The following is a 13,567-nucleotide window of genomic DNA, read 5'->3' as shown; positions in this document are numbered from 1 at the left end:
TGCCTAGGCCTTTCTTACTCTTTCTCTCCCACCATGCCTTGCTCACTCATCATACTTTCAAGCCAGTATTTATAGAGCCCAGATTTGCCATGTCCTATATTGCTGTTTTTTTCTGCCTGGTATGTCCACTACTTCTATCAGTTCCCTCCCTCCTTACTCCCATCTGGGACATGTAAAAAAATTATTTCAGTACCCAGTTCTGTCTTCTCCTTTGAATAACCTTCTTAGATTCCACAGATTTGACCATGCCTGCTTTCTGATATCATTATATGCTAGAGGTCCGGTGCACAACATTTGTGCATGGGGGGGCGCGTCCCTCAGCCCAGCCTGTGCCCTCTCACAGTCTGGGACCCCTAGGGGGATGTCCGCTGAGAGGTATGTAGTGCTGCTGCTGAGGCAGGAGAGGCTCCCACCACTGCTGCTGCACTTGCCAGCCATGAGCTTGGCTTCTGTGGGAGCACATTGACCACCAGGGGGCAGCTCCTGCGTTGAGCATCTGCCCCCTGGTGGTCAGTTTGTGTCATAGCAACTGGTCGTTCCACTGTTTGGTCGATTTGCATATTAAGGTTTTATTATGTAGGATTGTTTTCAGTTCTATAGCACTCATCACTCTATTATTTATCTTTTGTTTATCTGAGTGTCACCTTTCTATGGGCTGTGAATTCAAGTACAGTATTTCCACTGTCTGGCATATAATAGGTTCTCATCAGATGTGTGGTGGTGATGGAGATGATGATTCCAGGTGGATCACACAGCTCATTTAAATAAGGCCATGTCTTCCCTTCTGGGGAGTGTTGGGTTTGGACACACACAGAGGAGAATGGTAGACGTTTCTTTATCTTTCCTTGTCCCTTCTAGAAGCTGCTGCTCCAACTTTTAGTACCTGATCCCTTTTGATGTATACTTTTTATGATATTTTGATATCCTCAGCCTTCACTTTGCTTTTGTTTTATTTTGCTCATATCCTTGGAGCAGTTAGAAAGAAAGAAAGCTGTTAAATTGCTATTACAAACTCCCACTCTCCTATTTTCATTCCATCACAGGAGAAATCATATATCAACTTTTTCCCCATGTGATTCTTATGTGCAAAAGAAGTCTTTTCTTAGCAGTAAAAAGAATTCATGTCATAATAACAATATTTTCAACAGTTTTTTAATTCTCCTATGTCTCCAAAATGTCTCCATGCATTTAATGTCAAATTAAAAACTAAACTAGTTCTGTGTTAATCCTGGGAGAAAAAATAATGGTTTTTAAAGACTGTTAAAGGAAGAATGAAAAATTCTTGGGTTTTTAACATGAAAATTTCAGATGATCAAGGTCCTGCTGTATACATTGGGGTCACACGGTAGTAAAATGGTCAGCATTTCAATTTAGACTCACATATTCTTACTCTAAATACACTCGTAGAAGCTACTTGTGGTGTAACTCCTTATGTATTTAAATTTATCTGACTCGTGATTTTCTTGGTTTATTTTTTAAATGGGTGAAGAATCTACTTATGAATTCTTTGCCCTTTATGGAATGTGGTATCTTGGTTTTAATATATCCCCTCCCCTTTACTTACTTTTATTGTATTGTTTTGCATTGCATTTCTAAAATAATGGCTTTGGCTTGTCTTTTCCTGAATGTTTCTGCAGTTTGGTTTGAGTATATGGCTTTGGGCACCTCTCCTGGACTCCATTTGTACATGTGAATTTTGGAAGGCAGAAGTCAGTGTTTTCTATGGAAGATGACTTTTAAAAATATACATTATATGTGTGTCTCTCTCTCTCTCCTTCTTTCTTTTTGGTTTCTCTTAAAAGACTGGAAAGAAAGCTGTTAAGGCAGTCCTGTGGGTATCAGCAGATGGACTCAGAGTTGTGGATGAAAAAACTAAGGTAAAACTTTTACAAACTTAAATGTAACTGCTCATAGGTCTTTTTAATTCCTAATGATCAATTATAGTGCCATTAAGCAGTTGTAGTCACTCTGTATCCTTCACTTTGTCCAAAGTACAATCTTCTGAGACTAGTTAATGTTTAGGAAGCCAATTAGTTACTCATTCACCTTATAAAAAATAGAATTCTCTCCGCATTTTGCCCTACATGACGCAGCATGTTTAGCCTACCAAGCATTTTCACTTAATGTTAAGATCTGAATTCTATTTCTGTTGTTACACAAATTTTATGTAAAAGATGATGGACCTTTTACCACAGTTTAAAAAATATTTTTAATGATGATGGACCACATTAGAAATTTCTTCTTGTTCCTTAATAGAACTCTGTTTTTAGAAAGTGATATTTGAATTGATTGCTATTTAACTGAAAACCCAACTCAAGTGAAATCTTAAGGACTGGCTCATTAGGTTAACATTTACTTAGAATCCACACAGTATCTCAAATCACAGGTAGCATTTTGCATTTGAAAGAATGTGATCCTACATGCCTATAAGAATAGAGACATATGCCCTAGCAGGTTAGACTCAGTGCATAGAGGATTGGCCTGCAGACTGAAGGGTCCTGGTTTCGATTCTGGTCAAGGACACATACCTTGGTTGCAAGTTCCCCGGCCCTGGTTGGTGTGCGTGCAGGAGGCAACCAATTGATGTCTCTCTCTGTGTCTCTCCTTCTCCATTCTACTCTCTCTAAAAATCAATGGGAAAATACCCTCGGGTGAGGATTAATAAGAATAGAGACATAGATTCTTCCCTTAGAGAGCATATAGTGTTATACAAGTATATTAATACTTAATTTAAATTTCCTGAGAGACCTAAAGTCTGGAGAAATTTTAGCAAGAAGGCAGTTGGGAGAAAGTCTGACCAGTAAAGAGCAGTTTAATGGGTGACTTGCCCAATACATTTTAAGTGATTTAATATAACTGCATTTTAGTTATTTTGACCTTCCATCAAAGGCTTTTTCTTTTTTTAAAGTTCAAGAGAAGTGGTAGTGTTAAATGTACATGAATCTTGGAAACAACGATCATTTTATTTAGATTATTTTTAAGAACTTATAAGTGTTTTGTATGAAATTTGTACATGGAGGCTATGTTTTTAATTGCTTTGTACAATAATGAGAAAGTGATGTTTCCCCCTGGTGGTTGCTTATAGCACTGACACTAATTAGTTCTTTCCAACAGAGTGATAATAATGATTGGTGGATTGTCACTCTTGGACCCATTATGAGTGGAAAAGAAATTTTCAGTCTGTATAATCTATAAAGGGATCATACTTAGAATATATAAGTAACTCCTACAAATCAATAAGAAAATAACAGACAACCCAAAAGACAATTCCTTTGCTAAAGAGGAAGTTCATAGTGATCAAGGTTATGCAAGATAAAATCATAATAGCTGCCAAAATAAAAATAAATTATTTTTAAATCTTCAAAAAAATTTTTAAATTTGTTTTGAGAGAGAGAAAGAAACATCAATTTGTTTTTCCACTTATTTATGCATTCATTGGTTGATTCTTGTATGTGCCCTGACCTGGGTTCGAATTTACAACCTTGATGTGTTGGGATGATGCTCTAACCAACTAAGATACCCAGCCAGGGCCACAGTTGCAAATTTTTAAAAAATTGGCTGGCAAGTTTATGGAGCAACAGGAACTCTCAGCAATGCTATATAAAAGCCATTTGATTTAATTGTATGTTTTAGTACTTACAGCCTCATCTCAGCACCTAGGGATTCTAGGCCATGAGAATATCACACAGAAGAGCCTCAGAACCTCCAGATTTTTTAAAACATTTTGTGTAATGTTTATACTGTGCATATACTGGGTCATTCAGCAAGTATATAAACAGAAAGTCCTCAAAATTAAATCATCAATAAGTTAATAAATATATAGAACTTTGGGGAATGATGTTATTAAATAAGTTATATGGAAATTTGATTAAACACATTGATTTACATATATTGCATATTGAACATGGACTCTACCATAATAAAATTATAATCAGCAAGCATAAGTTTTAGAACATGAAGATGAGGTGAGAGAGACCTCTGGGCAAAGGACCACATGGGATCACTCTAAGGTCAGATTCTTAGTATTCAGACTGCTGGCCTCAGATCCAGCTATTCCATAGGTTCAATGCATTAGGTGTGAGGATTGTGTGTTATAAAATGAACATTCTTTGTTTCTTCTGAGAAGGTTGAATAACCTCATAATTCTCTGCTCCTTTGTATTTCCCTTTTTCAAGGACCTCATAGTTGACCAGACAATAGAAAAAGTTTCTTTCTGTGCCCCAGATAGAAACTTTGATAGAGCCTTCTCTTACATATGCCGTGATGGCACCACTCGGCGCTGGATCTGTCATTGCTTCATGGCTGTCAAGGACACGGTGAGTTCAACCTGGATTTCATCATGACTAGCCTCAGTCAGCAAAGCTCCTTCCGGGTTGGCTCAGTCAAGCACTTTGCACTTGACAAGTACGTGCTGTTACAGTACTTGGAAGTGCCTACACTAGTCTGCTTTCATTCCTTTTATTCAAGTAATCCACACTCTTGGTGTGACCCTGCAACTCACGGAGCAAGATGACTGACTAGCTGAGATCCATGGTCATGAAAGGAAAGTAGACGTATTTTGGGGAGGGTGGCTGCTAAACTTTATTTGAAACTTTCATTATTAGAACCATTAGCAAGATCTTACATGTATTTATTTGCTAAGACATCTGGGTAAATGATACTGGCATTTGAAAGGTGCTTATAAATTTATTTGCAAAGAAACTCCACTACAAATGAAAGAACTGAGTTGGAGTGTATTTCCAATTAATTAAAAAAATAGAAATACTAAATTATGGTATAATGAGTGTACTAGAAATTGTTACATTGTAGAAATTTTTTATTTTGTTTAAGAATAGAGAATAACTTAATGTATCATCCTTCATGTAAATTACCTAAAATTCTAATATGAAAGATGTCTCTTACGTGCTGATGATGATTTTAACTATAGTTATAGTACAGCATTGAGTGTATAATTTCTGAGTTTTTAAAAGTTCAGACAGAATGAGGCAGTATAGCCATTCACAAAGGTTACAACTTAATACATCCTTGGCAAGATTTAACCTTACTCTAAAATTGAACAAAAGATTTTTTTTCTTTAGTTCTTGGAGACAGTGGTATAAACAAATATTAAGAGCTCAGGCTCTGAATCTGATATGAGTTCCAGACCTGATTCTGGTTCTCACTAGCTGGTGGGATTTGTAGCAAGTTACTTAACATTCTCTAAGTCTTAGTATCCACTGCTATAAGATGGAGATAACAGTTGCAAAAACTAACTTAGATTAATGAATTTAAGCACTCTTAGCATAGGATCTGGCCCATTGTAACTGCTCTCAAAATAGTGACTGTTATTCCTAGCCAGTTTGGCTCAGTGGATAGAGTGTCAGCCTGTGGACTGGAGGGTCCTGAGTTCGATTCTGGTCAAGGACACATACCGGGTTGCGGGCTCAATCCGGGGGGCGTGCAGGAAGCAGCCAATCAATGATTCTCATCATTTATGTTTCTATCTCTCTCTCCCTCTCCCTTCTTCTCTGAAATCAATAAAAATATTTTTTAAAATAGTGACAATTACTATTATTAAAGCTATTTCTGCCAACTGGGTCCGGGATGGGGCTTGAGGAGGAATCTGTCTTCAAGAACTTCTGCCTGAAACCTAAAGAGAAAGAATAAGCTTCCTTGGCCTGTACCTCTGTCCTTATAATAGAGCAAATGCAAACAGGTTCTAACACTCGGTACTCCTATTTTATGCTTTCACGCCTACCCTTATATCATCCTATTAAAAAGTTAGAAGCTCATGTGGATTCATAAAAATAAGTCTGTCAGTTTTTAAGCAGTCATGTGAAATTTTACATTTTATAGTCATGTGAAATCTTAACAGCTTATCGTCATGTGAAATCTTACGAATAAAAAGCAGTTTTTTGGTTTTTATTGGAGAGAGTGGGAGGGGAGAGGAAGAGACAGAGAAACATCAGTGTGAGAGAGACATATCAATTGTACGTGCCCTGACCACGAATCCTGTGGCCTGGGATCGAGCCTGCAAATTAGGTATGTGCCCTTGACCAGAATCGAACCCAGGATCCTTCAACCCTTCAGTTCACAGGCTGACACTCTATCCACTGAGCCAAACTGCTTTAACTTTTGCATGTGTGTAGTTGGGAGGTAGAGTTGGGGCTAAGAGAGAGCTAGAAGAATATAGGGAAGGTATAGGAGAAAGCCTGAAAGCCTTGTGGAACTAGAATGGGAAAGGGTGCTTGGGGATAATATTCAGAAAGGGGGGACTAAGAAAGCTAAGCTTCCCTTTGCCTGATTCCCTTCTCATCCCTGGAGTTGTATTATTTATTCGAAGTTTTAAGTTTGCACCTTTTATTCCTAGACATGTTGACAGTATATTTAAGCTCCTGAACCTTGCCCTGCCTTTCCAGTGGTTCTTAGAAATGCTTGGTAAATATTCCCACTGTTCCCCTAAATAGCAAATAGAGTTTTGCATTTCAAGACTGAGAGCTTGAAACCTTCAGCAGTGTCTCCTAACCTGATGGCACAGCTACTGTGAGTGACAGAGCGAGTCTGACTAATAATAAGAAGGTCTCAGTGGCTGCTCACAAAAGCACAGGTTGCTGATGGTCACTTTACCCAATGCCTATTACAGTAAAGTATCATAGGTATTATCTAAGGTAATTTATTCGTTTAAGTTAATTTGGCATATTAGTATATTAAAATCTAGGTTAAGCTCCCAACATTTTGCCTTGTATAAAAACAGACTTACTTGTGGTCTAAGCTCATTTGTAATTGTTGGTACAATAACTCTAAAAACGTTCTGTGAACCTTCTGTTATGTACAGGGTGAAAGATTGAGCCACGCTGTAGGCTGTGCTTTTGCGGCCTGTTTAGAACGTAAGCAGAAGAGGGAGAAGGAATGTGGAGTGACTGCTACTTTTGATGCCAGCCGGACCACTTTTACAAGAGAAGGATCATTCCGTGTCACTACAGCCACTGAGCTAGCAGAAAGAGAGGAGATTATGAAGCAAATCCAAGATGCCAAGAAAGGTACAGTCTGTCCTACTACAATGTGTGTTTATTAAACAGTTCTCCCCAGAGGGTGAATATTTTGAAGCTATCAGGGCTAAGCTTTCTCACAAAGAGAACTCTTAGCAATATGTGAAGACCTTAAGAACAAAGCTGGCCCTGACCAGTGTTGCTCAGTGGTTGGAGTGTCAGCCCACACACCAAGGGTTATGGGTTCAATTCCTGGTCAAGGGCATCTACCTGAGTTGCAGATTCAATCTCTGGCCCCGGTCTGGGTGCTTGCAGGAAGCAAGCAGTCGATGTGTCTCTCTCACATCAATGTTTCTGTTTCTTTTTTCCTCCTTCCCTCTTTCTTCCCTCCCACCCTCTCCCTCCATCCCTTCTACAAATCTGTAAAAAATCAATGGGAAAAATATCCTGGGTTGAAGATTAATAACAATAACCAAAAGCTGAAAATCTAAACAAAGTCCTTTCCTTTAGAGTGGTTTGTTTAGTGGCTTTGAAACTGTTTACCCTTTTTATTATGTTAAGCTACCTGGGGAAGCTAAGAGTGCAGTTGAATAAGCTGCAAAGACATTACCCTCCCTGTGTTTAAAAACAAAATTGAGAAAATCTGTTCCTGGAACAGATTTTTAATTCGAATGCATCTGATCTCTGTGAGAAGCAGATGCTGTCAAGAACCTACATCTTGCCCTAGCTGGTTAGGCTCAGTGGATAGAGAGTCATCCCTCAGACTGAAGAGCCCCAGGTTCGATTCTTGGGACTCTTGTTTGCGGGCTCCATCCCGGCCCTGGTTGGGGTTCCATGCAGAAGGCAACCAATCGATGTGTGTCTCTCACATCCATGTTTCTCTCTCTCTCTCTCAGTCTCACACCCTCCCTTCCACTCTCTCTATTAAAAAAAATAAAAAATCTTTGGGTGAGAATTAACAACAACAAAGAACCTACATCTTAAAGAAGAAGTACAAATCCCAGGTCTAGGCTGCAAAGGCCCTACTGACATGCTGCTGGGTGCTACTGTTGTCACTATATTATTCCTGCTTTTTAGTGCTTTCGTGAAAAAGCTCCTAGGTTTTGAGAAGCTAGCCCCTAGCTCTTTCTCCTATAGCCCTGTTAATTTAGTGTGTGATTTTTGCAGAATGTTTTTTCAGGTACACATGGCAGCGTAGCGGAAATGCCTGTACAAGCATTCAAGCTACTCAAGAGTCTGTTTCCTAAAGTTGGGTTGGGTTGGGTGTATGAGTGAGACGGCTTGGTGAAATGCTTTGCATTCTTGTGTATAACAGGTTGAAACAAATGTGGCATATTTTGGAATTAAACAATTGAGTTTAAATATACATTAACATAATTTTGCTAATTTTTACCATATTCTTTCAGTTCTAAACCAGCCATTTTGGGTAACTTCATTAATCCAATACTGACCCAAACAGCTCTAATTTTTAAGACCAAAAAAAGATACATATTTTTATTCAAAACTAAATTATTCATTGTGATTTGTTCTTTTCTCATAAGCATTTGTGCCAGGATCCTAAAGAATAAGAAACACCGTGTTATTTTTATTAGGAAATTTAATATGGACAGCTGTTATTTAGTGTGCTCGGTGACATTCTAACTGGAAGCGTGTTCTTTAGTACCACCACATAATACTCTGTGCTCCATGCAGCAACTGCCAACGTGGTAGTGTCCCAGCAGCTATAGAGGGTTGTGAGGGGAGGAAGTGCTAAAGGTTTTCCACATGCAGACTGGGTCTCAGCTGGTACTCACATGGAAACAGTCTCATATTTAGTTTATTCCAATTTAAAGTTTTGCTTCTGTATGCTTTTATTCAAATGAGCCACAATGCATATTGTCCATGATTGAAAGACTGCTTTATGCCATTCTGTAACATCTAATCAATCTTATGCTTATTTAGACTGTACTAACTGCCACTCCCAAAGTCATCTCCCCCAAACAAGTAAGCAAACATTGGAAACCATAAACCAGCCCGGTCGTCTTGGCTCAGTGGTTGAGTGTCGACCTATGAACTAGGAGGTCACAGTTCGATTCCTGGTCAGGGCACATGCCTGGATTGCAGGCTGGATCCCCAGTGTGGGGTGTGCAGGAGGCAGCCAATCAATGATTCTCATCATTGATGTTTCTATTTCTCTCTCCCTCTCTGAAATCAATAAATATACTTTTTAAAAGAAAACCATAAATCATCATTTTTAAAGGACTTCACATTAGAAGTTCATCTGTACTGTTTTTTAAAGCTTGCTCAAAGTCTTAAATTATGAATCACTGCATGAAAATTAGAGATCTGATATGTGTGTCTCAGTATCTATATCATGGGGCATGTTAGGTTAAACCTTTTATTTGTTTGAAAAATAGATCTGAGCCCTGCTTTTAACCTGTCTTTTAAGAGACATTGGGAAGGAGATGGGTAAAGGACCTACGAGGGTTTTTGAGTTCCTCAGCTGTGTAAGCTCAAATTATTTGAAGACATTGCTAAGGTCCTCTTTCTCTTGTTTGACCTTTAGCTGAAACAGACAAGACAGTTGTTGGTTCATCAGTGGTGCCTGGCAACACTGCCCCATCCCCATCTTCTCCCACCTCTCCCACTTCGGATGCCACTGCCTCTCTGGAGATGAACAATCCTCATGCCATCCCACGCCGCCATGCTCCAATTGAACAACTTGCTCGCCAAGGCTCTTTCCGAGGATTTCCTGCTCTTAGCCAGAAGATGTCACCCTTTAAACGCCAGCTTTCCTTGCGCATCAACGACTTGCCTTCCACTATGCAGAGGAAGACCGATTTCCCCATAAAAAATGCAGGTAATGCAGCATCCACCTGACTCACTGGTGCTCTAGCACTGAAACATTATCGTCACTTCCAGTCCAAACACTAATCCCACCAAACTAGCCCTACCCCGACTGCCCCCCAGGCTGGTTTATGGTTATAAATATCTTGTACCATTTCCCATCGGGAGAAAAACTAAGGTTCCTGGAGGAGATGTGAATCATTCATTTCTCTTCAACAGACAAGTAATAGAGCCATAATGGGAATTCCTAGCCTGAGCTATAAGATTTGTGGTTTGTCCTGGTGGAAGTGTACTTAACTACCTCTCAGCCAACCTGCTTCCAAACATCAAGGGTCTCAAGTTTCCATTCTTATCCTGCCATTTGGGACCCAGCAGGGAATTAATTATAAAGATAAATAGCATTACTGTCAGACGTACCAGAAGAAATGGATAAGTGTTCATTGTTCTTGTGGCTGGTTGGCTCCATAGGGAGGAAACTCTAAACAGGCTTCCTGTATGAATCTAAGATCTGTTGTTCATCAGAGACAGTGGGCTTGCTCACACATATTCATTACCTTTCAGAACTGCCACACAGTCCTTTGTGTGGCCTCTGTACAGCTGAGCCAGCCCCGGTAGTTCTATCCTCATCATAAGACCCGGAGCTAAAGTGTCAGATCTGGTCAGTGCTTTTATTGGACTCTATTTCACTTCACTCTGAGACACACCCAGCCAGTGCTTCCTCAGAGTGTGAGGAAGCTCTGTCTCAATAGGGCACTCTCACTGGTGGTGGTATAAAAGTACAGAGAGTTAAGTTCTTTTGACACATGAAACTAGGCCTAAAGAACAGTTCACTAGACGATTACTGAGGGTTGGTCCAGCTCTCAACTCCTATAAAAACGGAAACTCCAGATGCTTCAAGTACCTGTTTTCAGTTTCCTTCTGGAGCAGATAGGAAACAAAAACTAGCATTCTCTTTTCACAGTTGAGCAAATAAAGGTACAGCACACATTTATCTTCCTCAGTGACACATAAGTATCCCAGAGTCAATATTAAGAACAAAGCCTCAAGAGTCCTGGACCTCAGTTCACTTTTCCATGTTTTCACAGTTAATATACTTTGTACTTTAGAGGAAAATGAGAGTGATGACATTGTCATGGATTATCATAGAAAAAAGGACTGAGCATCCACTGGTGCCCTTTGACTTTAACCCATTTTCTGATAGTTACTAAATAGCTTCAGAGCTTAAATCATACCTGTGAACTTCAGAGCTTAAATCATACCTGTGAACTTAAATCATACCTTCTGGAAGACATGAGTGACCTGAATCAAATAGGTCACTCATGTCTTCCAGAAACTTCTAGCTAACAACATCTTGGCACAAAAAGGAATCTGGGGATTTGCAAGGGAGGAAGATAGACCTCAGGACATGAACTGTTGACATTTCATACCTCCTGACCTGAAAAGCCAATGAAATAGTGGACAGTAAAGTTTTTTAAGCTGCTTTTATAGCCGCACCTGTCAGTTGAGACTTTTCCTTTCACAAATCAGGAATGCAGTATAAACTGCCACCTTGTACCATATTTTATATTTTTGGATTATTGAGTGTTTCTGTCTGGAGCCATTTTGTGTTTGTCTTGCAGTGCCAGAGGTAGAAGGGGAAGCAGAGAGTATCAGCGCCCTGTGCTCACAGATCACCAATGCCTTCAGCACACCCTCCGAGGATCCCTTCTCATCCGCCCCGATGACCAAACCAGTCACAGCAGTGGCACCACAGTCTCCCGCCTTTCAAGGTTAGCGCCCTGTTAGCCTGCTCAGCTTTTCTCTCTGAAACTAGCTTTTTATGATGCTGCTCACTAACTGTAAGTTGGCATCCTGAGTTTTCCGAAAGCTGGTCAGACCCACTCATTTCCCTGTTTGATGTCTCAGATGGATTCATTTCCCTGTTCAACAGTGTCCTTGCTCTTTGTTCCCCTTCCTGTTTCCTAAGATGTCTGCATTTGTCATTTTGCATGTACCTACCTATCATTCATCCTATTCTATTAGGAGCTATAGTCCCAGCCCACTGCTTCATTTGCCCCTTCACTGTTAAAAGTCAGAGTATCCAGCCACTTCTCCAGACACAGCAGTCATCAGAGTTCTAGGTTATTCTTTCTTTAGCACAGTGGTTTTCCACCCAGGGTGATTTTGCCCCTCAAGGAAAATCTGGCATTCATTGTCTGGAGACATTTTTTATTTGGGGTTTCACAGCTTGGTAAAGGGTGATTGCTAATGGCACCTGTGTAGAGACCAGGAATGCTACTAAACATCCTTTAGTGCACAGGCTAGCCACCCTTACAACAAAGAATTATCTGGCCCAAAATAGCAATAGTGCCAAGGTTGAGAAGCCCTGGACTCATCTAGTCTCTACCCAGTCTCAGGAACACAGAAAAAGGTACTTCTTTTGGCTCTTTAGTTCATTTAATCTTCTGTAACAGGTGTCCTAGAATTTGACTTTGTGGCATTGAAGAGTTACTAAAAGTTGTTGTTTTCAGAGTTACTGAATTAGCAGTTACTGACTCAGAGGTCAGCAAAGAGTCTGTATTACTTAAATTACAGACTTTAGAGTTTGACCTCCTTATAATTGCCATTTCTTTATTTCTTTTGAGAGAGAGCTCAGAAAAAGCTTTGCTGTGCGAACAGTACCCTGCTCCTGTTGGAGTAAGCTACAACATGCTTTTCCTACAAGGAATCTCTTTTTAAAAAATATACCTTTAAAGTCATGTGTGCCAAATAGCTTTCCATCTGACAAATATTTATAATATCAATAATGAGCCCTAACCGGTTTGGCTCAGTGTTTAGAGCGTTGGCCTGCGGACTCAAGGGTCCCAGGTTCGATTCTAGTCAAGGGCATGTACCTTGGTTGCGGGCACATACCCAGTGGGGAGTGTGCAGGAGGCAGCTGATCGATGTTTCTCTCTCATCGATGTTTCTAACTCTCTATCCCTCTCTCTTCCTCTCTGTAAAAAAATCAATAAAATATATTTTAAGAAATATCAATAATGATAGGCACAATTTATTGAGCCCTTGGTACCTTCTGCCACATTATGGTAAGGACTCATGCATGTTCTCATCTCTTTTAATCTCCACAACAACTCTTTGAGGTAAGCATTACAGATAAGGAAAATGAGGCTCAGAGAGCTTAAGTAAATTGCCCAACATGCACAGCCAGGATTTAAACCCAGGTCTTTCTGACTATAGTACCTGTTACATTCTACTGACTGTATGCCTATTCACAAGGCAATGAGTGTAAAACTGAATAGAACATAGTCCTTTCCCTGTCTTTAAGGGGCTCCCAGTCGAAGGGTAAGCTAGTTTTTTAGACAAGCCCTGGGTAAATAGCACCAAAGCCACAGCATGGTTACCTCGTCCTAAACAGGGAATGGTTGTAGTGTAGGGCAGGGGAAGGTACCTGCTTATATGTTCCATACTAAATATGAATGATAGATGGACTGAGGAGGAGCAACTGATGGAATAGATGCCCAGAATACAGGAACAGGGTCTCAGGAGATTTTGATAAAGGGAGACAAGAAAAGAATAGTGGGGCCTTTGAGATATTATCAACATTACCAAGGAGGAAAAAATCTTCCAAAAAGGAAGATAAAATTAATTATGTAGTCAATTATAGATTTATTAAGCAAGTGAAAACATATACCAAGTTTGATTCCTCATCTGTAATATGGGGATAATACCAGTCTTACTAGGTTTTTGAGAGAATTAAATGAAATGATGCACACTAAAGTATTATTAACATAGCA

The 13,567-nt window shown here is 39.7% G+C and overlaps 1 protein-coding gene across 7 annotated transcripts in view; it reads left to right on the top strand.

Annotated features, from left to right (window-relative positions):
- NUMB (NUMB endocytic adaptor protein) overlaps positions 1–13,567 on the top strand; it is a 145,993-nt gene that overhangs the window by 128,820 nt on the left and 3,606 nt on the right. For all 7 annotated transcript variants that reach the window (XM_079769162.1, XM_079769161.1, XM_079769163.1 and 4 more), the window contains 5 exons: positions 1,803–1,877; positions 4,176–4,316; positions 6,815–7,019; positions 9,514–9,807; positions 11,414–11,563. In XM_079769162.1, coding sequence (XP_079625288.1) covers positions 1,803–1,877; positions 4,176–4,316; positions 6,815–7,019; positions 9,514–9,807; positions 11,414–11,563 — 865 coding nt within the window. The remainder of the gene's footprint in view (positions 1–1,802; positions 1,878–4,175; positions 4,317–6,814; positions 7,020–9,513; positions 9,808–11,413; positions 11,564–13,567) is intronic.

This window comes from Cnephaeus nilssonii, assembly GCF_951640355.1.
Source record: "Cnephaeus nilssonii genome assembly, chromosome: 4".
NCBI lineage: Eukaryota > Metazoa > Chordata > Mammalia > Chiroptera > Vespertilionidae > Cnephaeus > Cnephaeus nilssonii.
Note: the sequence above shows the minus strand (reverse complement) of the source record. Positions and strands in the feature narration are given on the sequence as shown.